This window comes from Gymnogyps californianus, chromosome 11 (assembly GCF_018139145.2).
Source record: "Gymnogyps californianus isolate 813 chromosome 11, ASM1813914v2, whole genome shotgun sequence".
In the NCBI taxonomy this organism is placed as follows: Eukaryota; Metazoa; Chordata; class Aves; order Accipitriformes; family Cathartidae; genus Gymnogyps; species Gymnogyps californianus.
In genome coordinates, this window is record NC_059481.1 from 11110238 (window position 1) to 11136899 (window position 26662).

Consider the following 26662-nt stretch of genomic DNA (forward strand, 5'->3'; position numbering starts at 1 on the left):
TCTACCTTCTTTGCATTATTCTTCACGTAAGAAGGAAGACAAGACCAATGAATATAGTTTCATTTGTATTTATACATCTGAGCTGGTGAGATTTCATTTGAAAACATTTCACTTCACATCAAACAGAAAAAGATCCATTTGCAGCTGCTTTAGTATTCGTTCAGTAGCTGGATCTAATCCTTTTGCAAAATCTAATTATGTGCTTTCTGAAATGGAAGGAAGTGGCAATTTTCTTAATGCAGTTAGCACCATACTCAATATTATAATACTGATTTATACTCTTCTCATGTCTCTCTTAAACTATTGTTTAACACTGAAAAATGTCTTCTAACATTTGCTGGAATGAAAAAAGTGAATATAAATACAAATATGCATATAGGTGTTCGAAGGTGCTGTTTCTGATTATAGCTATTTTGATCTGTAATGACTTGCCAAGAATCTTTCAATGGCTGCTAAATGGAAATGAAATTCAACTCCATCTACATATCATTACAAGGTAAGGATAAGTTTATAAAGCATTGAGTGAGATGCTAATCGGCTCTTCTAAAACTGAAGAGGAAATAAATGATTGAAATCTAATGGGAGGATGTTCAATTTCAATTTTCAGCTCTAATCAGGCAGTTTAATGGAGTTGTGCACATTTTGCCAAATGTATCCTTTTTTGCAGCTGAGTTGACTGGTCTTGATTTTGACCAGCAATTATTTAAAGAATAAAGAGTTATGAAGACCTGCTCAATTCTTGGACTGGTAAGTTTGTAAATACTGTAGAAGTGTGGTGAGGCTGCATGAAGTATTGGGACCTGCATTACTCATTGAATGATCAATACACAAAAATCAACTTCAAAGTCCTTCAAAGACTCTAATGTTTCATTAGAGTTTCTTGTTCCTCTGTGGACTATGGAGGAATGCCATAAACACACTAAATTAAATTAGCCAAGCAACAGGGTAAAATATCATATAAAAATATCATATTAAGAGAAAGTGAATTAGTATCAATGCATCAAATTAATTAAGTTAAGCTGAATTATACTTAAAATACCAGCAGAGCCTTACAATTTCTCAGAAATAATTTTGCAACTTACTAAGCAGGGTTCTATCAGTCTCGATGCCAAATGATACATACAGATTCCACTCAAGTAGATTGGGAGAACACTTTTAGTAAAAGGTGATATTTGAAAATAATGTTCTAATGCCAGTACTAATTGGAATAGTGCCAATAACTTCTGTCCACACTCTTGGTGGTTAGTTTTCTCTCCACCTCTACACTTTCAATGACTCGAGAATGACTCCACCTCTTCCTAAAGCAGTGTTTAATAACTGAGTAAGACCAGAGGAGTCTATTGGCTTTTAGCTTTTGTATATCAACAGGGACTTCGGTAATAAGTAAGCTGTTCTTATTGCATGAATAAATTTTCTGTGTGTGCCATCTGCTGGACTCTGCTCAGAGTGCAATGTTAACTCATAGATCTTTTCAGTTATATTTGTTATATTTTAAATAAAGTTATCTGCAACTAAAGAGATGATAGCAAAAATATGAACAGCATAACATCATCTCACTTTATGAAAGCAGTAAGGTTTTTTTGAGTGACTGTAGTTCACAATATATAATTCTAAAGACAGTTCTGGATTATTTTTTAATGCATTGATGCATTTGAATGCAATTATTGCTACAGTAGTGTAGATCTGTGGAATCGAGTGCTTGTCTATATTGTAAAATTAAAGGTCTGTGTTTGAAAACATTGGACTTATAACAGTATGCAAACCCAGCACTGCTGTAAATAGATATCATAAAGTTTAAGGCTTACAATAATACTAGATAGGTAATGTTGTTTTGAGCCCTAACAGTCTTAAACTCTGAAGTCGTAGGCAACTGCCACTTTAAAATGAGTATGTCAGCAGCAAATTCCAATCTTAGATTAGAGGAGGATTTATTTCACCATAAATCAGAGCAGATTTGGCCCAACGTATTAAATGTTTTCCTCTATCCAACAGTAATACATTCCTTTCTGCTGTAAACTTTCAATTGGGATTTTCTTTCAAAGTTATGAATTGAATTTAATGGGATATTAACTGAGGCTATAACACTGGATTGTATTGGAGAATGCAGAAAGTGAACAATCTGATAAAATGACAATTGTTTATTAATGTTTAAAAATTACTAATGGAGCTTGTAAAACTCTAGAATAAGTGTTTTCACTGGGAGTGTCTCATGATCAGGTTACTGTCTGAAAAATCTATCCATTTGCAGCTATGTTAAAGAGTTCTTGTGATTTTTTTTTTTTTTTTTAGTGTGCCATTTACTACCTTCCAGTTTTCTGTCACTTAGCCAAATACAAGAATTATCACTCTGAAAGCTTGCATTTGAAAGCGAAATAAATTGGTTATACAGATACAAACTGAATTTGTCATGCCATCCTATGAGTAGAAAAAGATGAAATTTACTTTGAACTATGTAGTCAGTTTATTTCTTTGCTTTGTTTCATTTTTTTATTACTTCAGATACTTTTCTCACAGATAGCTGAGCCCTTTGTTTGTATCATCAAGCCAAGCTTTTTTTGTTACATCCACAATTCCCTATTATCTTAAGAATCACCAAAACCTACCTCTTCTCTCGTCTTTTAAAGCTTCGATAAAGTGCATTCCTAGGCAAACAGTCTTGTATGAACTGAAATTACTTAATCTATTTCTGCTTTCTTACTATTATTAAAAATATCTTTGCAATATCCTCCGAAATCAGTGGGAAATTTGAGTTTAGAAATCACAGATTTCATCCTTGTATCTAATACTTCAATAATCAGTTCATGCATGCATACACACTCACACATTTAAATACTTTTTTGTGATTCTTAGATTGGGAAAACACGATGAAACATGATTTAAAACTTGTTTTTGTGCATACAACTTTTATTTGATTATTTTCTAACAACATCCATGTTTATGTGCTGTGAGCAGCCCATAATCACAGTGATGTATAAAACATAGTCTTCAAGTTTGGTCTACATTGATGTATTGAACATTAATGGAATAGTCACCTGATAATAGTAGACTTGATGTGGTTTCAAAAGTCACTTAAACTTTTACAGTACCCAGTAATAAAACACCATTTAAAATCAGAGCTCTGTTTTGTACAATGACATATATACGTTGAAAAGATTTAAACTGTTTATAGCCACATGGCAAGCTTTGAAACACTGCTTCACCAACTGCAGTTCTCAAACATATGTAAGCACATGAGGAGGGGAAATGGACCTTATTGTGCAAATATTCATGCAAATAGACCACTGCATAACAGCCATAATAAAGATACGGAGAACAGGGCTCAGATTAGCTAACAGCTCAGATTAATTAACAGGTCTATTGTCCAAATGTGGACAAAACTAAGTACTGTAGAAATATGAGGACCAGAAACACTATGTGCAAAGCATATCAGAAAGAATATACTTAAAATACAATGGGAAATAATTCTTCAGGCTTGCTTACAAAAAGTAAAAGATGAAATGGCTTTATTTCTTCCATAGAATAATTATGGTAATCATATTTCTGAAATTCTAGCCTATTATAAATTCAACAATATATAATACATTAAAGAAATCAGAGCGGCATACATTTTCCACATATCTACATGATTTCATATCATTATTTCAAAATTTGAATGGTAAAAGTAATTTATTAATTCCAACCTTGTGAAAAATTTTACTTAGGGAGAGACCTATAATTATGAGATGGAAAATCAGAGAATAAATTATCACTATAAAAATGTTTTTGTGTGTGAAATAAGTGAAGATGCATACTGTGTATAAAATAGTAGTTTATTCCCAAGAAAAGACCCTTCAGTGGATTTCTTTTTAAAGTTCTCATACAAATGAGAAATCTGTGTCCACTGAAGTACCCTTTTTGGTGTTTTACGATACAGAATGAGTAAGAATGGGATTTAATCAGCTTTTGGCGGGTTTTTTGTGTGGTGGTTTTTTTTTCTTCTCCCAACAGCTCTAACAATTTCCTAGTTTAAAGGCTACAGAGAATGTAGAAATAGAGGTTACATTAGATATTCCAAAGGTTCATACCACTATGTCACTTCATGACTTAAAAAATAGAAGTCATAGAATCACTTAGGTTGGAAAAGACCTTTAAGATCATCGAGTCTAACTGTTAAATCCTATTTCTATATGTCTTCAAATGTGCAATTTTGTCTGTATTTACAGGTGGGATGGGACTGCACTTCACTGTTGTAATTTTTGGGTACCATGCAAAAGCTATGGAGAAAGCTTTAAAAGTAACCTAGCTACAATAAATTATTCTGCTTTCAAGTTTGATTTTTTTTTTTAATTACTCTAGAAAATTTAAATGCTGTTTTGAGAAATGACCTAAACGTGCAGCTCCTCTTCTTTGTCACCAGTCCCAGCCTGACCTAATTCATTACCTGTGGCTGGAACACATATTTATTTGTTGGCTTTATGCAGTTTTTATATGCTACTGGATAGATCTTCCTCTGCTGGACCTGCATCTGAAAGCAGTGGTCTGAGGGGAACAATTTTTCTTTTTTTTTTTTTTTTTTTTTTCTTTTTATAGTTTAAGTGACTTGGAAGGAAAAAGTTAATGTAAAGCCTACTGTACATTGGTTGTTTGGCTTTATCAAGGCACTTTATCCGGAAAACCCCTTTCTTTGGGTTACACAGTATCAAAACTCAAGCTTACTGAAAATGCAAAGTCTCTGTCAGGGAATGTTGTCATTAAGCCAAGAAGATCTTTTTCTTCTTGACCAAACTCACAACTCATCATTAGGCTAGTAGAGACATCAACGAATGTCAGGATTCTGCAGATTTCAAGATAGGTCCATTTTCAACAAGAAATGTTGGGTAGTTATGTAGCTTTCCTGTTAAGGACTAAGTATAAAACTAAGCCTAATTTATAATTAAAATAAAAATCTGTGTATGCAAAAACCCTTTAAAAAATGTTTTCTAGAAATCTGCTTGTTACTTCAGAACTTTTCTCCTTTGCCACTACAAAAATCTGAGCATTTACCCAATGAAACTTGCATCTTACCTTGAGTGAAGCCCATTTTACCTTAAAAGAGAGAGAGAGTGTCTACCTCTTGAGCCAGTATTTCTCTCATGCTACTGACTCTCTTTAAGTCAGTGGGCGTGTGGAGCAAGATGCTTGAGAGCAGGATGCAGCCCTGTGCTCTTTCAGGAGAGGCAATAAGAGCTATGTGGATAATTACACAGGGACTTTCTCCCCTGCTGTGGTGTGGGAACATGGGCAATGACTCTGAATCTTACTCTCTGAAGTAGAATTGAGCAATTAAAACCAGATTGAAACAGGATTTGGTACTGCATACGCAGCTTAGAGAGAATTTGAACTTCTTCACCAAACTGAGGTGAGGTGGGAAATTTCTACAGTTAATGAGATGAGGTGGAGCTGAGTGTCTCATTCCCGCCCCCCTCCCCCCCGCCCCGTAATACTAGTGGTAATGTTTCATATTCATGACCTTATTCTCAGCTGGTCTTTACTAAGATGCTTACAGATCCTCTGTAGCAGGATACTGGATTTTAAAACCATAGAACAGTATCTCAACTGTCATATTACCTAGTACTCTGAAAACTACTACCATCAGTAAAATCTATCTGACGCTGTAAGTCTTTGGTATCTGTTTAATATGACAGCAAAACATGGTAAAGAAAAATGTTTGAATGACTTCTTGTACAAACATTTTTTATAATGTGTCCTAAATATTTTAAATTGTTTCATAGTCTGAAACCCAACTTTAATATTCATGCAGATGTTTTCAAAAACAGATAATTAGAGCTTTTGCAGTAGTTAAATACTGCTAGGCCTAACTTTGGGGTGGTGGGGGGAAGGGGGACATGCATAGTACTGGAATTAAACACACATTGGGCACATTCTTTTGTTGACCCCCAAACCTCTGAACTTGCACTGTTTGAAAAGCAAGGCATAACTTTGAACTTGATGGTTTTAAAAAGTAGCCAGGAATCCTACATATAGTGTGGCATCACCTAGCAACAGGACTATTTTGTAATTTTAGTCTGTCTTTGTTACATTGAAGTTGTGGCCAGAACCTGATTCTGCTGTGCAGGCAGAACAAGTTGTCATCTGAAGCCGTAGTCATTTAGGGGCAACAAAATGTTTTACTCCATATCTTTACCTAGGAATGATGGGTATTTCTTAGTGGCTGTGGCTGAGAAAGCCCTGTAACTTTAATGCTGATGCTAATCCATTTTAGTCACCTTGATTCTTGTTTGTGTTTCTTCTTGGTGTGAAAACCATCTCCAGCAGAGGCTGCCTTTCTATTGGGTGCATGGATAAGTCATTGTTTTTCTGGATGTTGTTAAGGCCTCTTCCTTTCATTGTCTGTACTCTGCACCGTCTCAGAAGAGTCACCAGAATTGCTTTCATCATTACCATGGCAATAAACTTTCCTACACAGCCCCGAGGGCCAAATCCAAATGGTTGGAAATAGCGTGAAGGAACCTGCACAGAATAACATGAGGAATACACTTTAAGACAAATTTTTCTTCATAAAAGTAGCCAAAATTATGATGGAAATTGGTAGTAAATATATTCTGAAAAACTTGTGGAAAGAATCTCTTAGGAGCAATTCCTTCTTTGCTTTACACTGAACAACCCTCCCACCCAAGTCAGGCCAAAATACAGAGACAACTACAGAAGGTATGCCATTTTAAATGCTAAGATAGCAGGGAATGTAAAGTTAAGCAGTTGAATTCTGCCCATGTATTTCAGTCTGTTTGTCCTGGGAACTACAAGGATTTTACTACAAGCTGTGAAATGGAGTGAAGCTTTTACTCTTCAATATGCATTAAAGTTCATTAAAAACTTTTTCAGAAAATGTTCATTACAAAGCTCATAAATGTCTGAGATACAGGCTGATGCCTTGTCTAAAGATAATCATAAAGCCATACACCTGCTACAATTGTCATTAAAAAGCTAGTGTTCCTGAGAACTAATTTGTCATAAAATGTAATGTTGAAAATTTTATTTGATACCTAATAGAAAGATAACACTTGTAAAACGATTGTCTCCTGTCCTATCAACTAAAGTGTGAAATGCAGAATTCCCAGAACTGTTGAAGAATGCACAACCAGTTTCTGCTACTTTTATTGACAATGAATAGATCAGTTATCCAAAACAGTCCCAACAGCATGAATAGTACTGCTAATGAGGTACAAAGGTACTTTTTATGAGTAAGAAAAAGCAAGTCTGGCTATTAATAAATTATTTTTCTTCATCTGTGTAGCTTTCCTTTAAAAAAGATATTAGCTGTGTTCTGACTTCCCATTTAACCAAAGAACAGAGTAGAAAAGGTTGCTTTATATTAAATTATCTAGAAAAAAGTGCCCTTTTTTCTCATTTTCAGACTGAGAAAAATGTTTTCTTTTTAAATTTTTTCAAATAAACTGAGCTGGGCTTTTTGAAAAATTATAGGTAAACACGAGTGTTTATAATACAGAGCAAGTACAGCAGCTGGCAGTGCAGCACAATGGCAAATGCACAGCCTGGGAAAATGGAAAAATGTTTACATTCTAACAATGTCATCTTATCATAAATTATGCTGTGGATTGCTGTTCACTTAGAGAACTGTGTGAAAATTGTGCCTACTAGAATAATTATGTGGCAAAAATAATGCATCAAGTCAGATAGAAAATATGTGGTTAAATATTTGGTCAAGGGGAAATATTTTTAGTAGCAAAGTGTACTTATAAAATAAGCAAGAAATCTATTTTGATAGAAATACTTAGAATGAAAATAATAGGTGGCAAAATGGAACCTATTCACAGTGAATAGTTATTTCAATAAACTTAATCACTCTCTTCTTGAATTTACTACAATGACTTTTTTTCTTGGTCTGTTGTTTTTAATACTGTGTGCAGAGTTTGCTATGGGTAATCAAACAGCAGTTTAGAAATGTTAACCAGGTTGTTCAGTGCTCTTTTGTGTGTGTGGCATACATGGTACTCCTAGATTTTTTGATAGGAAAAATGTAAAACTTAGAGGCATCTTTCTGGCTTGAACATTCATATCTTTTTGTTTCTTTATTTTCTTAATTATTTCTTCAGGTTGTTTTTACTAGTAAGCCCATTTTTGGTGTATCAAAGTAGGTCATCTATTTATTTCTTTAAAACTGAAATTACTGTCTGTGGACGCTTAGGTATGCAGCTGCAAACATCTCAAAAGAAAAAGTTTTGCAAGGTAATAAAATTATTTCCTAACTTTTTTAGTTAGACAAAATGAGAACTATGACAGCTGTAGAAAACATTAATCCTTTAGCTTCAACCTCATTCAACCTTAATATTTGACAAGCCACTAGAAAATGTGAGAGAAAACTTGCATACCAGGAAAATGTGTGCATCTATGATAGTAAGGCTAACGTTCTGCAGTTGAGATTCCCTTCATAGAACTAAGTTGATTATGCCCGCCACTCTTGCATGGCTATTTATTCTAGAGATCTTTCTAATTCCCTCACAGGAATGCTAACCAAACCTTAGTATTTCATATTTTGTGCTCTCTGTCACATGGGTAGCAGTATCTTCGGCTTCCATCTGCACTGGTTAACAGTCAAAAACAAGGAGTCAAATGTGCCATAGAATCAGTCTGTTTTCTTTCAGTACAGTTTTAATCTCTCCAGATGATTATTGCTGAACAAATACAGTTTTGCGAAACCATTTGTTTAATCAGTAATCAGAAGAGCAGAGGTCTAAATGAAAGTAAATAATCTGAAGGATGATTTATGATAGTAGGGGATTACAAGTAGGGAAAAAAGGTCACATATTGCTTTTGGTACAGGACTCAGTAACGTAGACTAAAGAAAATTCTAGTTCTTTGGGGAGTTAGAATATAACTTAAATTGAAATGCTGTGCTGAACTGGGACTGAATTACTCAACAGCTGCTGTATTGCATTGGTTAAAATTTAGGATTTCCATTTTGGTCTATAAAATATGTTTATTTTTATTTAGGAATTAAACAAAAAAAAAAGTAATAAAATGAGTGCTAGATTCTCAGTCTCTCAGGAGTTACTATACTGTTTCACCTCTCCAGAGAATCCTCACACAACCTCAGCTCTGTGTTGTACTGCTTGCGTGGCTCTAGCTCCCTAAAGCCTCTTTATTTTGTCCAGTGTCAGGGGATATAAAGGGAACTATGTGTGTGTCTGACAAATTTAATCAGAAATTTTTAATAAAAATTAAGATGTCTGGGAAAACTATTTTTTATATCATAATTATTTTTTAATTAAAAAGCACTTTGATAGGAAAATACCTGCCCAGCTTTAATAATAGGAATAAGCAGGATGTATAGCTAACTAGGCACTTAGACAAAGGGAAAACAGTCTTATGGTCGCAAAGCTCTTGATCAAAATAAGAGGAAAAGACATTGTCAATAAATAATACCCCATTTTCTGTAAGAAATAAGATGAAAAACTTACATTTTTCTCAAAATTTTCAAGAGAAAACTCATTCGGCTTTGGGAAGAATTCAAGCTTATGCATACGTCCAATATTGAGAATAATGTTTGTCCCCTTTTTCACAGGATAGCCATCAATTACATCATCTTGTAAAGCTTTTCGCATGATCAAGTCCACAACTGGCTGGTATCTCATGCTCTCATAAATAAAATTCTCCACAATTTTTAAGTTTGGCATGTCATCACTCTCTATGTCTCTGTCACCTTGTGGAATAGAACAGATGGTGAAGAAGTTGGTTATGAATTTAATAGCTTCATTGTACAAAACATTTTTGGAAGATTCTCAGTTCCTGAAATGCTAGGAAGGATCCAACAGCTTCAAAGGAGTTTTATGTAGCCTTACATATTTGGGAAATCTGGTATATTGTTCATCAGCATAAAACCTAGTTTATTAATTGATGATCTTCTCACTTTCTTCTTAATACATTATGAGTCTTTGTTCTGCTTTCTTGTCAATGACAAAACTCTGAAAGTCCTTCCCTGACTCTTGTATGACTGCGAGCAACAAGACACAACAAAGAAATCTTCTGAGAGCTTGACAGCAAATGGAATCTGGGAATAGTCTGCAGATGGGAGATAACTTTGTAGGGACCTTAAATTTTCACCATGTGATTGGGTTTGGCTGGTTGTACAGCTAGGTCCTACTGTGGCTTGACTGTTTCAGTTACCATAAGTAACTTCGTCCCAGCTTGATTCCAGCAGCAGCAGCGGCAGCACCACAATGTACTGCCAGTGGGAGCCTTACTTTAACTTTCAAGCCACAAGCAGTTCAAGAACTACAGGCTGACCACTGCAGTGGTAGGTTCTCAAGATAAAAGGCAGATTTGCTACCCCAGTCAGTTGCCTAAGGAAGAGGCAACAACATTCTACTGCCTTAGAAATCAAGGCTATCGGAAAGAAATAGAGAAGATTAAGTGAGCGCTCAACTCTCATGAGGACAATAAAATAAGGTTTATTAAAAGTACGTTAGAGAGTAAAGGACTTGTTATACACTTCCCAGTGTTTAACTGACCAGAAGTAAATCTTGAATAAGAGTCGATGAAATTAGTTTCTGTATTAGCTCAGTGTCAGGCTTTGAAGTCTAGAGAAAGGGAAAAATACAAATTTGGAATATCTTGATTGTGTTTTGAGTAGTTAGTAATTAGTACTTGATTAGAGGAGACCAGTTTGATATTAAAATGGATGACAGCAGAATATAATTTTAATTTTTTTCTAATCTTTTTCTGCAGTCATAGTGAAACTTAGACAGGCTCTATATATATACAGAGAAATATTGGTGATTAGAAGTATTTGAAATGTGTCCCCTTTTGCTATTTCAAGGTAAATGGAAAATAATTTCAATTGAACTTATGAAGTGAGTGCTGATTTGCACTGCTGTTGCTGAGGAGTGAATATAGTGCATTCGTTCTAATAGATTGTCAATTCTGATGATTCCTGTTTGAATTTATTGTACAAATTGCTCATCTTCTTTCATTTGATCTTGAATAAAATCTTTGACATATAATGGTAATTCATACATTTTACAGAAAACGCTTCTGTTAGAAGAAAACACTTAGAAATTTGAGCCTTTGAATAATTGAAATTAGATCACTGCTGAAGCAAAATTATATTCCCACATCACTGACTCTGCAGCTCCTGCTTACCCATAACAGTTTCAATTTCCCTCATCATCTTCTCTTCCACTGTGGGGTGCTCTGCAATCAGTATTAGCATAAAGAAGAGAGTCACAGACAGAGTATCAGGAGCAGCAATCATCATCTCCAGCACACACTGGTTCACATTCTCGGCAGTCAGATCCCCTCTGTTCTGAAAAAAATTGGAAATTTTGGGGAAAACGTTGATTGGTGACCTCTGATGCAAACAAAGGTCCTACAGCAGTAGAATGGGAATGACCTAGAATATCTGCTTTAAAGAAAAGTAAAAATCTTGACAGTCTTTCTATCTCACGTGCTAAATAGCCTTTATTTTTTGTCTTTTGGAGAAAAACAGAAAACTCATGTTTTGATGGGTGTGTATTATCTTACAGAAAAGCAAGAATTTGTTCTTAGCTCAGATTCTTATTGATTTATTGCCTTTCCTTACAGAGTTTGTGAGCAATCAGAGATTACACAAGATAGAATTTACATAGCATTTGAAGCCTTTGCAAATAAAAGGCAATACATCAAGATAAAATACAGGGGTTAGGGAAAGACTGGAGGACATTCAGGGATAGATGCAAGAGTGTTAAGGATGTTGTTTAAGCCATGAAAAAAATCAGACAAGCACCTGTTCCTGAAAATGCAACTATTCAATGTTTGAATCACTGTTAGGGACTCCACAGAACCAACTAATTTGTATCCCTTTAAGATGACATGACTTTCAGATAGATACATAAAGTTTAAGTTGCAAAGCCTGTGTTGTTAGTGACAGGAGAACGTCAGAAAAATCAGTTAGCCATATTTTGAGTATATTGCCAATACCTGTGCAAAAATCAACTGGGATGCAAAATCCATGTGTTCATCCAACTTTTCAACAGTGGAAAGCTTTTGTCGTTTCTGTTCTATTAAGATTTCCATTGCTCCTTTCAGATCCTTGCTGAAAATAGATGAAACCCAACATATTGATAAATATCTGCAGACTTTTAGTATACACTAGGATAGGATTAGAAACAGAGGTTATACCAGTAAAAACATCTAAGAATGGCAGAAATTAAGTATTCCTAAGAGTAGTTATATGGTTCTGTGCAAAAGCAGTAATACTAAGGGAAGGTGTATTTTCTTATTATTTCTTATTAAATAATTGCTTGTTAGTTTGGACTGAAATCTTATTCTCTTTTTATAGGATAGACTGAAAAGGATGAAAGTATGTCTGTATATCCTATTAATGAATAGAGTTTTAAAAGATGTATTAACATTTCCAAAGAATTTGTTTATTTCTTTCTGTTTTATACTCTTTTTAACAGTGAATAAAATGGACTTAGAGAACATGAGGGATAATTGCTAGAAAAATGCAGATAAATGTTAGAAAAATTGTACTATCTTGAAGGTAGAGTTGATCTAAATTTTTCATATTTAAATAGTCAGTAATACTGTGTCAACAGTTTGTATTTCAGTGGCGGAAAAAAGCAACGTCCAACAGTTTTTATAACTTTATTTGGGATTTTCAATTAGCTATAGATTTGAAGGTAATTCTTTTTAAAAAGTACTTTGAAAAGTTTTTGAATGAAATCCTCAGGCTTTCCATTTGTGTTTGTTATTATTGGGATAGAAAATCTGTCTGGGTTTGTAGGGGTAAATGCATTTAAAACCTGGCAAAGTTCTCATTATTTATAACATCTTTTATGTATTAGAAATAGCAAATGGTCCTTTTTGCCAGCTTTATCAGAAGAATATCAGAAGTCATCATATCCTGTGGTGGTTCTTTGTACTGCTTTAAGTCCAGCAATCTTTATCGTTTTTTTGCAGTAGAGATTTATGAATAAGTCCCATTTTAATGGGATTGCTTTTGAACACCAATATTTGCCTGCAGGGGCTTTCTAGTAATAACTGGACCACCACAGTTAGCTATTATTAGAATCACAGGATAAAGCACTAATCAGTGCCATAATAAAACTGGCAAGGAAATGTTAGAGAAGGTAAATCTTGTGTCTAGTTCATAAGAGTTGTCAATTACTTTAGATGAACCTCTATCTTTCCCTTAAAGCTTTTATGTTATATAGTACTATCAAAATAATTTATTACACGTGCTTTATAAGTAGTAGTTTCTCTCACTAGATGGAATCCAAATCCAAAATGAACAAGCTGATTGCCAGTTCTTTTTATAGCCAGTCCTCTTTTGGCAGAAGACAGCAAATGACATCATAAAAACAGAAGAGGCATTTTGTATTTTTGCAAAGAGGAAGATGGGAAAACATATTTGTTCCTTATTTAGGAAAAAAACCCCTTGAAATGGATTATCATGCTCAGCGCCAAGTTTTAACTCAAAAATAAGTTGTTGACTCTAAAATACACGTTGAGGGAACCAATAAATAGGATTATGCTTAGGGGTTAACTCTGGGACAGCACCATGAATGCAGATGGGTTTTCTTGTTTTGATGAACTGTAGCCTACTATTTGACTGTCCTCGACTAGATAGCAAATGTAACTTCATCCCATATAATGGCTTTTCCTTGTCTGTTTGAACTGAACCAGTGATTTAAATCTAGTTTCACATATGAGCTGACATTAACTAATATTTTGGTGAGTAAACTAGGACTGACTAGACAAGGGCTTTAAATCATCCCCTGCGATCAGCCACTTGTAGCACCAGTGGCAGATCTTGTTCTGTTGCTATCTTGGGTCTGCAGATAGGGGACTTCAGCCAGCCACCTTTGCAAGTTTCACAATTTATTTTCTAAAAGGCAGAGGAAAACATCAAGGAAGATCTCCTTCACAGAAAGAAAAATCTTACGCAAATGATTTGTAAAACTGTTGATACTTACACTGCCTCTTCATATTTCTTGCACAGCCAAGAAATCTTAAAAAAGATGTCGGGCTTTAATAAAAGTGCTTGCCAAGCATCAAAGTAGTTTTGAATCTTAAGTACAATAGCATGTTCTGAAAATAAACATTAACAAAAAGCAGTATAAAATATAAATCTCAATAGCCAAATAACACAAATGCTTCAGAAAAATTAGTAATAAGGCCCTGTTCCCTACTATGACTAAGTTCAGGGGAATTTGATAAACAGTTGGTTTTGATGGTGGTAGATAGCATTAGGAAATATTTGTAGCGCACTGTAAAAAAGGCATAGATCTTTATAAAAACTCTTGGTAGCTAGCTAAAAGGAGATAATGGTGTGTTAACCAGAGCCAAATAGTCTCCCACAGGAGAGCAACAGCAGAACTCTTGCAGCAGATTGAAATGGGATAATTTAGACATCACGATAATGTTATTTCTGTCATATGGTTTTGAGGATGAAGAAGTTGCAGAAGACATAAATTGTCAGGTGAACTTCAAGGCAATCATTAGGTTTGGCAGAAAGATTTCCGATTCTTACATGCATATAATATTGGGATTGTACCAACTCAGTACCTAAAAATCTCTTTAAATGGTACTATTTGTTAAGGTGAGTGTGACAAGATAATGTATATTTTTTGTCATATAAAATTCTCTTTTATAACTAAAATAACTCATAAATCAATTTCAATTAATTATATGGTGATATAAGAGTTTGTTCTTGCTCTGTTTCTGAAACAAAACTGCTGAGTGATGTCAATGAGTTTTCCTTGGACATGCAGTTTCGATCCATCATAAGGTATAAAAATGAAGCTGTTAATACCATCCAAAGGGATCCCCAGAAAAAGCTTGTTAGATGTGTCAAGCATGATCCGTCTCATAAGATTCAACACATTGATGTTTCCTACGTCAGTGGTTACTTCCCCTAGTTTGTCCAGGTGATCAATTGTTGATTCAACACAAATTGCTATCATACGCACAAGACCAGGACCAGACAGAGCTGAAATATATGTGCAAAAGGATCAAAAGATTGGTTAACTTTCATACCTTATTTAGAACTTACCAATTTGCGATAATGGTGTCAATAAAATGTAAAACATTATCATGTGAGTGACTGGTATAAAATTGTTCTGAAGCTCACTGATTTATCATCTTTTGAAAGAAAATTGTAAGCATTTTGAGTCAAAATGGCAATGAACTCAAAGCCCAAACTTCCTTTGTGTCCAGCCACTTTGTATCTCAGACACACGTTTTATGCTAGGTTCATGCCATGTTAAGGAAAGATGTTTGGCATCATTTATGCTACCTTTCTGTGTGGGAGGCTATCCATATCCTCATCTGCATTACAGGCACTGTGGATGTTCTGTTTCAGTTGCTGGCAATGACACTGAGCAGGGAAGATAGCTTGGGGGTTCGTGGGGAGGATGACAGGAATTTCTGAAAACATAGCTCCTGGGTACTCTTAAACAGCATGGTAGCTTTACAGTAAGCTACTTGACAACCTGTAATGTCACTGTGGACATACTGAAGCCTAGCCTGGCAGTAGTCTGTCCACCTATGAACAGTGGAGATAGTGTCATGACGGTTTTATTGCGTTTTAAGAATTCAAAAGCAGTGGTCAGTTCCGTTGCTATGTAAGTCAGTGGGATTCTGATGGGCTCCAGCTGGAATGGATTCAGATAATTTTTGAATGACTTTGGAAATCTTGCCCCAAGTATTTTATTTAAATTACTTTTCCATACAAGAATTGCTGTAATTGCCTCAAGGACATTATTTTATCAAATATATGTTGAGAGGGATTGTATGTTTGTAATTGAGAAGAGAGGAGGTCTGTTTTGTAAATAGAGAGAACTGGTAGTTCTGGGAATAGGTAGAAAAATAAAATTTTTTTTCCTGCCATCTTCAACCAGTACAAAGTTGCTGATATTTTTCAATAGCAAAATCATGTAGGAAAGGCCCAAGTGTCATATAGGAGCACAGATATATCAACAAAATAACATAGAAAATTTAAACCAACAGATAATTAACTTCTTTTAGGTTTTACTTTGCTTTACTTTCATTTTCAGGTTTTGGAATCACTGTCATAAACTACTGCAGTCTCAGCTGGTGAGAATCTTTTCTGAACTGTGGAGCTTGCAGAACAAGTGTAGCAGTTTTATTAGGAAGGCTGTAAGATCATTGGAAGTAGCTAATTCTAACGATATGCAAATACTGAAAATTTTCAGTTTTTTGGGAAGAAGGTGAATCAAAAAATTGCAGACTCAAACTCCAGTGTTACTATTTTATATGTAATTTCCTATTTTATTTCAACCTAGTGATATTAATTACTTCAATATTTTTCTCTGTTAGTACATTGATTCCTAGTATATTAAAGGGATTAATAAATAGTTCTGCTATGTGGATCTTCTAAATTAATTTTGAAACTAAAGTAGTACTTTTTCTTTTTTCTTTTTTTTTTCTTTTCAATTAGAGCAAGACAGAAAAGTCTTTGAACTCAGTGGAGGCTGAGATAGGAGCAGCCAACTACATTTATGGAAGTGCCAGTTGAGCTAATGTAAATGCTGGACTTGCAACATAAAAACATTTAAAAACATGGCTTGTGGGCATCATTTAATTTTGTTTTAATTAGATGAGATTAAGAATCTGCAAAACTACTTCAGTACAATTTCAAATAGCATACCAAGCAGGATAAGTGTGAAAGAACATGTGCAATAAAATAATTCTATGGGCTATATAAAGAGAACTGATTTCTGTAATTTAACTATGTAAAGGACAAACAGCATTTCAGAAAAGATAGACTGTGTGCTACAGTGGTGCAGTGTATTAATGCACACTCATTTACCTTTGGTGAAAAAGGGTCGAATTTCTTTCCAGTGTGCTGGGTTGTTATTAAATATGATCCCATTTTCATACATGCCAATGCACTGTAATCCAAGCTTGCTCCCAAATCGAGAAACATAATGCCAATGTTTCATCACATGGAACACACTTGAGGATCTGGGAAGGAAACAAGGGGAGAAAAAAGCCCAAAACAAAAATACTGTTTCATAGATTGCACACAGAATTTTTATTCTGACATTTTATAGTTGCTCTGAAGTGCTGACTTGCATTCTCAATTTAGCAGGAAGCACAATGCTTGACATTAAGTGTTGTTCCTTTTACACAACTAAAAATCTTGATGATAAATGCCTTCAGAATGTATATTAGAGCAATAATGTATTCTGTTCAGATTTAAAACTATTTTTCAGTTAAAATGCAAATGGTTACCAAAAGATTTTAATCTGAATAGTGTATATACATAGGAACATGTAGATATGTGATACACTCAGGCAATGACCAACGTTAGATATTTCAGAATATGAGGTATAAGATATCTGACAGTTGCTAATTTCATCATGATGTGTATTAAATTACAGCTATACTTTCGTAGCTATTTGGTCATTCCCAGACACATACAGAAAGCATAAATATACATGCATCATTTAAACAGGCAGCATCATAATATGATGGTATGTGTGGGATAAATATTCCTAAAAAGACATGTTAGGGAAATCCGTGATATGTACAATTCTTTTTACAGTTGACAAGGTTTATTTACACATGCTGGCAAACAGGTTGTGACCAGCATTATTGCTTTAAGATATAATTTCCTTTAGAGGGAGCTAGCATTTTAGAAATGTTGACATGATGTAAACCTGATCAAACAAAATCCAACAAAAAGAAAGAAAATCAGAACAGAGATTGAAATGAAACAATACACTACTTTCTTTAGCATGTAGCATACTCTGTGGACCAAATCCCAGACTACTTAGATGGGTTTAGTTTGTTTTTTCAGTCAGGCAAAGTAAATGGGACTTTTGCTATTGACTTTGGCAGTGCTGGATTTTCACCATAGTTTTGCATGACCAGAAGTAAAGTTAATAGTGAGATGCTATATGGTACAAATAGACAGACATGGAATAAGGATCGGAGTAAAAACAGTGTGTCTGCAGGTCCAGCCTTCCAAGGAACTCAGTATATTCTCTCTTTCCTACACTTCCCCCCATCTGCTCTCTTTTCTAATTTCCTTAATGTTTTTTTGCACGTCAAGGAACATAATCTGTATTTTCATGAACATGAAAAGATGGCGTTGAATTATGACAGCTGTTCCCAGGAATGGAAAGGTGCAGGAGGCTCATTTTGCTTCCTTCCATTCCACACATCTACACAGGAGACACATAATAATATTTTAAGGAAGGCTTTTGACATATGACCCTGTAAAAGCAGATTTTCCTTATGAAACTACTTAATGAAGTCCTCTAAAAGACAACATGTGTTGTAACCAAGACTGCAAGTCCTTCTCTCTGTGCATTAACATCTCAGCATGATTAGATTTGATGGTAAAAATTCAGATGATGTTGGTGGAAATAGTATACTTCTACAGAATTCAAGTTATGTTTAGTTTTGCAGTGAATTTACAATCCACTGAAAACTTTATTCTACATTACTGTTTAAAAAAAAAGTTAAATACTAGTTCTTTATGTACAGTCCATGCTTTTAAGCAAAAAATGTCTGAAGAAGAGTGATCTATTGACTGTAAAGTCTGATGTAGCTGTGGCATTGTTTATCAGCACTCCGGATTTTTTTCTGATGAATTGGTAGTACAGAAAATGGAAAACAGCAATGAGAGTTCACAACATTTTACATTATCAAAACATTATAGTACCTTAGTTGATATTTGCAACACCTATGTAGGACAGGAATGTAAATAGTTTTCCTGTCATGACTACCTCCTTTTACAGAGGTAAAAACAGATAGAGATGAAGCTGACTTGCTTCACATGGCAAATCCTGTGATAGTCCTCTATACTACATTGTCTTTCAAAAGCTTTATGTAATGAAAGCTGAGCATGGATTGATTGATATTGCTAACAAAAAGGTTGTGATTCTTTATCAATTACACATAGTAAACATTTTACTACTTTTTTTTTCATGGCAGAACTCATAAGCATCCAGAAGATCCAATGTAAGAAGAGAGCAACCATCTACTGGAGCTAATAAAATGATAGACTGCAGTTTAGCATTATGTTTAATACTGTGTATAATTGAAGTCTATGAGTAATCCCATTAATTGGAGTGGAATTACTCGTAGTCCTACAACGCTGCATTTGCGTAATTAACTTGCTGAATTGGACCCGTAATCTTTAAGCATTACTCCCATTTTAAGAAGAAATTTAGGAAACTAAACTTTGGCTTAATCCTGCATTGCAGTCGGTCTTGGTTCCTGTATAGTATGTAATCCTAATATTAAATGGAATAGTAAAAGAGATAGTAAACATTTTTTAGGATTGAGCCACAGTGCTTCATCTTCTTTTCCACAAAGAAAATGGGAGAATTCACATAGACTTTGATTGCAGAGTCTTTAAAGAAACAAAAGATAGAAAAAGGTCTGTGAACAGCAAGAAGTAAAAGGTTTATGTTAGGAAAATTTTTGAAAATAATAACTTCAATTCTACTTTAGAAAAAAAGTAGCAAAGAGGTTGTAAAAATATGAAAAAGTTCTTCATATTATTAAGGATAGAAAATAAGGATTTACTTGCTAATTATAAATGTTTCTTCACCGCTGATCCAAACTCTCACAAATTCTCCATATGTCTTATTGTAGTAGTTGCAGGCATTACCTACTCCCATCCAGAGAAATCTCCCATGTGAAATGAGGGGACCGATTCCCATGCAGTATCCTGGCCCTAAGAGACAGGGTAAGAAAAGTTTGGTCTCAGCAGTGCCCACTGACAAAAATATACCTCTGAGCATCACCCTTTTGAAAGGAGCTTTTTAACATGACAGTCAAGGTCTGCATTGGGCAGTTGACATATAAAATCCTGTTCTGAAGTTCTGTCTTAGAGAAACTTGCATCTATGTTGTTGAAGCCTCACTTAGTATCTATGGAAGCCTATAGTCCTCTTAATGTACATACAGCTAATGACATTCATTACTTCTCTGTACAACTTCAAACTGCTGCTTTGAGATTGCTTACATTTGGAGAGATAATGGCTAGATATTAGAAAGAAAAAATGACCTAGAAAAAATGCATGTGGCTTATTAATTTGTGATTTTAACCAATCCTTTGAGTGATCTTGGCTGACTTTGTGTTGAAGTATCGTAATAACACCTACAAAAGTCAATATCCTTTTTATGTAATTAAATGTAATTAATTACATTTCTTTTAAAGTCATTAATGCTAGAGTGAGAAAACAAGATATTTAAAGGAAAAAGTACTTTACTGCTGCGAACTTATGAAAACATGCTTAAGTAGGAGCTAAGAGTGGATTAATAAGCATTTAGTCAACAAAGCTCTCAACTAAATCCTTCCACGGTAGTTCAGCAGCAAATTTCCCTCTTACAACAAAAAGGAGAAAGTGGAGACAGCAGGAGAGAATTTGCCTTTAGTTACTTTTAAAAGGAAGTTTCCTTCTTCAGGGAAAGTTAAATTTGCCCCTTTTGTTCGTAAAACATAAAACTAACTCCATAAACCAAAACATATTAAGTACTTACAAAACTTTTGTATACTGTTTAAAAATTTAAAAGTTGCTTATGGCTCCACCATTTACTAATAGGAATTGCAAGACACCAGATTATTTAAATACCTGTAAACTTAAAGCATGTTAGTTTAGTTCTATCTTCTTGATGATCCAATCAAGCATTCAGATAGAATGCATTACCTTCTGTGAATACTTTCCCCTGGTCTCTAACTTTTGAAGAGTTTTAGCATATTGAAGGATGTTTGGCAAGGATCTTTTTTCGGAATTTCATTCAGGTGCCACTGCATTGGTTTAGGATTATTCCTGTCAAACAACTTTGTGAGATGTGTACACTGTTCTCATTCACGCAGTAGGTCATTGCATTGCATCTAATGAAAAATAGGCTGAATCAGTACTGTTTACCATAAGCCCCCAAAACCTTACAGAAGGGGCCCTCTGAAAGGGAAACCATTTGATGATGTTCTGTTCTGGAGGATCTTCAGTGCCAAACATGGAGAGAAAAATTGATAATCTAAAATCTGAATAATTTCCTAGATAATAAATTGTTTCTAGTAAAGACAATTTAGAAAGCTTTAAACTTAAAACACGTAAAAAGTAGTTTATAATGCACATGAAAATATGAACATCTAGCGTTTGTAAAGTGGTACTATATCTTTCTAGCATATACATAATAAAGCAGAGAACTAAATGTCATATATTTATATAGCCAAGCCAGGTTTGTTATGGAAGTTCTGAGGTTAGAGTGAGCCCGATTTCTTTTATCGGTTATTTTTAAAAGCTGTATTAGTTAAACTGACTCTTAGTAAATTATGTTGGCATACAATCATTATTCAGCATTAATTTCTCACTTAAATTTGAGAACCAAACAGAAAAAATACTCAGCTTTTAGGTGATACTATATATAGCTAAAGTTAATTTACCTGGTATTGATGAAGTTCCTTCGTGATTCCATATTAGAAACAGAAAGCACATGAGAATGAGTATGGGCACTGTGGCCACTGGCATCGTATCCAGTATAAGGCTGGTGATGTTGTAGTGCATTGGATTCAGAGTTTCCAGTGCCATCTTTTCCAAGAGATTCTGCTTTGCTTTAGAGATAGAGAAAGGGGAAAGAGGCAGAATTTTTCAAAGCTCAAAGATGTCTTCAGCTTTAGTCGGTACCTCTCGACCCCTTTGTAGGTCTTGTAAATCAGCAAATTAGCTCTTGAGGTAGCTTTATTTTATAATGAGAGTGACTGCCTGGACTGCTTGCCAGGACAAGCTACATCACAAGTCGAAACAGACATGCAGCAGACACTCTTTTTGCTTGGAAATAACAAAGCTTTTCTGACTTTGATGTTGAAGCATAGTTTTGGATACTTTTGGCTGACAGACCTCTTATCTCTGATATTGACTTGGCTGGCCAATACTGAGGTTTACTCCTTGCAAATTTCTAACCAAAACACAAGAAATTAAACTTTCAGCACATGTGGAAGCATTGAATGAGTTCACTTGCAAGCTTTTGTCTCTGTTACTTAGCCTTTTTGCTTCCTGCATGCCTGTAGTGCCAGAGTCCTTGAATTTCCAGAATAACTATGGTAGTTTTTCATGATGCAGATAGAGAATACCCCAGGTTTTTGTTTGAAACAATGTATTATAGGGTTTTTTTATTGTCAACCTTTGAGTGTAATATAATGTATTGTATTTCTTTATGGTTCTTCTGCTAAACACTTTGAAAAATATAGTCTATGCCATAACAAACAGGATCATGTATTGTCTGGTACCGTATTTTTCCTCGGGCAGTAACCAACACTTGGCACAGGGAAGAAAAACCAAGCAAATGGACAGGTCTGTTATGCATAGGGGGAGTAGAAGGATTCCTTCAAAGTTGTTTTGCATGTTTTTGACTGAAATCATAAAATATGAGAGGTGATTGTACCTGAGAAGGAAGATGTTATTCTATGAATGAGAACTCACATAACCACAGAAAGATATTGCTTGCATCTGCACAGTAATTTATTAATAAAACACCACCTTAATTCTGCTCTGACAATAATTAAGAATAGATTTGCTTTGTTTCTTCCTGTGACAATATTTCAAAATTGAAGGATGTATTTACTTAATAGGAAGCTTTTTGTTACAGTTTACTTTCAGCAAGTGCTTTCTTGTTTATCTTGTGCTTTGATCTCACATTGCAGAAGTACAGCTTACTTTGTAGTAACTGTCAGTGCTATAATTATATTAAACTAAGCTAAGAATGTGATAGATGCTTTCTAGATAGTAAGAAGACTGGTATTTATGGTCAAAGTAGAAAATGTATAGAGTACAAGCAAAACCCTGGGGAAGGGAGCAAGCAGTGGCTCAAAACCTTGTAGGTGCATGCAATGCTCCAGTATTTTGGATGATTGCTATGCAAGGCTTCTGGTATTGTGATCCAAAAAGACCATGACACAATATGCTAGGTGACCTTTTAGAAAAATGCATGCTATTCCAGTAGCTAGCAGTACACCTCTTACGAGAGTGTCCATGTTCATATCACATCTTGTACATGTTCAACTGTTGTACTGTCTTGCATGTTGTGAAAAATGTTTTTGTAATCACAAGCATTTTTTTAATCATGTAATGGTATTTATTAGTTTCACCAGCATACTGTTGCACACTAATGATGTTTGTTCAGTACAAGTAAAAATGCTAGCTTTAAATTTCCTTCAGTACTATTTGTTACTGCAACAAAAGCATGCCTGCATGTATATGTAAATACTTTTATTAGTTTCAGTCCCTTTCACTATATGAGCTTACAACATTATAGAAGGAAATAGCTACACTTAGGGCATATAGTTTCACTTTTTTGTTGCTTTCTCTCTGGATCTGGATGAACTCCATCTTTGTACTCCATTGCCACAGATAGGCTCTGATGTTCATTGTTTTTTGTTGCGTTTTTCATCTCCAAGACATTCTGGTGTGTCTGCACAGTAGTTTCTCTGCCTCATATTCCCTATGAACAGAAGTATGTAGGTGGTTATGCATTTGAGTGGTATGAAATAAACACTCCTGTACATACAAATGTGTATCTATGAATATTCTATCTGTAAGTTAAGCCCTCCTAGAGTTCAAGGTGCTGATGTTTTTGCACGGTGTACTTTGCAAGCCTGAGTCTTTGCCTTTTATTTTGTAAAAATTGACCCAGAGTTTTGATCTTGCTCAGTCCTTATTCACAGCTAAAGCTTATCTTTGTTTTGACAGAGAAATGGAGGCAGGCTTCTATCTTTTCAAAATATACAGATTGTAATGGATTGGGGTTTAGGTTCTAGATTACTCATAACTTCATAATTTTATAATTTTTTAATAAAAGAATAAAATCTTTTTTTGCTGTGATATGAAATCCAATACATCAGTGTGCACCTTGCTGTTAGATTTAGAATTTTTATATCCTGGATCATGCTTTCATGTAGATAAAAGGTATTAAAGGGACTGTGTTAAATTTGAATCCTTTTTATACTCTTGAACTGATCTGAAGCAGTCTTAGTCAAAGTGGCTCCTCAAGCTTTTAAACAATCGCCATTTCTTGTATTGAGAAGCTCTTTGCCTCATTTCAATGGGTATGATCCAAGAAGACTTCTAGGGTTTGCGTTTCTAATGCTTTTTTGTTGCAAAAGCCAACTGGACCATGAAAAATTCACCTTAAAAATATTTCAAATGAACTGCTTGTCCTGCTTGTACCCATTGTATTTTTTAAGAATTGTCCATGAGGTAAATCACTCCTACTAAAAACTCAGCCAAGCAAACTTTGATAGTAAGTAGTCACTGAATAGACTGAAGAAATTTAGAAATGGAACAAAGTTAGAGTGCCCATTGCGCATGAGAGAAGCTTTCACTATTCTTACTTATTTTGTCTTGAAATCTTCTATAGGTAATTTTCCTTTCCTTGCAGCTGGTTGAGGTATGTGTCTGATCAGAGGGATTTGTTGGTTCTAATTGTTACTTATATGGCAGAGGGGGGACGACGATGGGGCAAAAAAGCTTTTAAAATCAAATAGTGGGAGGAAAGAGACTTATAATAAGGAAGTGCTTTTGTGACAAAATAGATGGATGTGCACAGGCTGCCTGACCTGACAATAATTGTGGATCTTAACAGCTGGGAAAGCACATGCCAGCAGAGGGCCCTTTAGATTACTGATCTTTAAGTCTTGGCTATAAAGCATTGTGAGAAAATTCTAGGTTCTGTTAAACGTTTTCTTGCAAAAGGTGATATGATAAATGATGACAGGGTCCACAGTAAAGAAAAAAGTCCATATATCTAAAAGACAACTGTGGTGACCCCTTTTATTCCAATTAGAGCTTTGTACTTAATGACTGCATCAGTAAAAGAGCAAATTATGTATCATATTATAGAATTGGAGCTGAAAACTTCTGATGATTTTCCTTTGAGAAGGAGCTCATAAAACTGCCTGAAAACTCTTGAAGAACCATTCTTGAGTGCTGAAATACTTTCCTTTGTAGTGGTTCACCTGTCAGGAGAGACATGGGGAAAAAAAATCTGCTACTTGTTATAAATCCCCAAACATTAGTGACCAATACTAGCAGCATCTGAAGCAACTGACCCATGTTTAACTAAACAGTTTGGAAAAACAAAATTATAATAGACTGATTTCACACAAAAATAAATCTATTGGCTTATATAAGCCCAGTAAATCTTTATTTTTCCAGATGAAATCTTGTAGCCTTCCTCTCTTTCTAGAAGCTGATTCTACATGTTGCCTGTTTTCACTCGATTAAGATTGACGGTTTCATGCAGACTGTAAAGGTTCAGCCTTCTACATGTAAGTATGTAGATAGCTTTTGTTGTGCATTTCACAACTAGAAGGCTAATGTCTAGCTAGGTAAGTGGTGGTTTTCTTCTATTTGTTCTGTGCATGTCTGCACTGGTGTTTTAGTTTGTATCGGAGTATGCTTTGATAGCAAACCTTCAGATTATTCCCATTCCCATGCTTCGGTACGTGTCACAGAGCAATCTCAGAGCATGCAAACTGGGCTCTTTTTGGATGAAAATAAATCAGGTAATGTACTCCAAAGCTGTGTCTCATGCACTCCAGCTTTTAATGGGGATTCAAATGACAAAACCAGTTAAAATCTATATTGAAGTGAACTCCCATGAAATGTGTATAGTGTAGGGAGTGGATCCATCACCAACTGTTTTGTTTTACAGATCTGCTCCCGTTGTACCGCAGTGTTTGCCAATGTTGATATAGCCTGAAAGGAACACAGTACCTTTTGACAAATAAAATAGTTGTTTTTAATTAGTTTTAGGCACATAACTATCTTGCTGTATTGGGATTATAGCACTTAACATAGGATGAGAACTGTTTCAGACTCTTAACTGCATGTTAGATCTCTTTAATAGAGCTTGTGCTGAAGGAGTTCCATACAACTATTTTAACATTGCCTTCAAACTGTGGATTTTAATGCAAAGTCAGAAATTTTTTTCCCAGCTATTGAATAAGAAGTCATATGTGGAATTACTGTAAAATTAGTTGCGTTTGCGTGGAACTTATTGTAAGAACCACTAAAAAGAATCTACCTTTTTGTTACATGGTTACATTCCTTTTAAAGAATTAATTAATTTGAAGTGGATAATTATCACCAGGTGTACATCATATGTCACATAAGCCTTGATGCAGGGACTGTCTTGTTCCCTTGAAAGTCTGTGGGGTTTAAAGTTGAGAACACATCAAAAGACTTTTTTAAACTTGAGAGTGCTTACCATTCCTTGTAAACTGAGCTGTACAATTATTCTGTAAGCATCAGATTGTATGTTTATTTAGCATCACCCTGGAAATTGCTCCCTGATATTCTGTGGTTTCTTCTAATGCTGTAATTCTCTCAGGATGCAATGGGAATGTCACTGAGAGATTTCCATCACAATGTATTGGTCATCTGATATTATGTTACTCTTGTGACATTCTTTGATTATAATATTTTTTTCTTATTCATTTTCAGTTGCTCTGAATCTGTGCTTTAGTGGTCTGATCCTTTGCTCTAGACGACATCTGTCGTCTTATAGATGGTTTCATTTGCAATTACAATGTGCAGAGCAGCCTTTTTAAAGTTAGGTGTTTATATTACTCTGCTTTTGAAAGCACTCTGCCTTGTTTGGGTCTGTTTCCTACTTTTAATTCAATCCTCTGCAACTTG

At 34.9% G+C, this 26662-nt stretch overlaps 2 protein-coding genes across 4 annotated transcripts in view; one reads left to right on the forward strand and one right to left on the reverse strand.

Annotated features, from left to right (window-relative positions):
- GLDN (gliomedin) overlaps positions 1–26662 on the forward strand; it is a 126474-nt gene that overhangs the window by 49935 nt on the left and 49877 nt on the right. The window contains exon 2 of one of the 3 annotated variants that reach the window (XM_050903389.1): positions 16038–16077. The exons of the other annotated variants lie outside the window; for them this stretch is intronic. The gene's annotated coding sequence lies outside the window, so the exon portion shown is untranslated. The remainder of the gene's footprint in view (positions 1–16037; positions 16078–26662) is intronic. 3 annotated transcript variants of the gene reach the window in all.
- On the reverse strand, positions 6066–21571 carry LOC127020633 (aromatase). The gene is made up of 9 exons (XM_050903386.1): positions 21412–21571; positions 19546–19696; positions 16814–16968; positions 14795–14971; positions 13956–14070; positions 11956–12070; positions 11140–11302; positions 9459–9700; positions 6066–6489 (listed from the first exon to the last, which is right to left on the reverse strand). Exons 1-9 carry the CDS (start codon positions 21554–21556, stop codon positions 6238–6240), a joined length of 1515 nt encoding a protein of 504 aa, XP_050759343.1. The 5' UTR covers positions 21557–21571; the 3' UTR covers positions 6066–6237.

Coding starts and splice junctions, on each gene's coding strand:
- LOC127020633 (XM_050903386.1), bottom strand. CDS start 21,556: ATGGCACTGGAAACTCTGAATCCAATGCACTACAACATCACCAGCCTT. Junction 19,697..21,411: donor AGGAACTTCATCAATACCAG/GTAAATTAACTT, acceptor CCTGTCTCTTAG/GGCCAGGATACTGCATGGGA. Junction 16,969..19,545: donor GAAACATTTATAATTAGCAA/GTAAATCCTTAT, acceptor TTTCCTTCCCAG/ATCCTCAAGTGTGTTCCATG.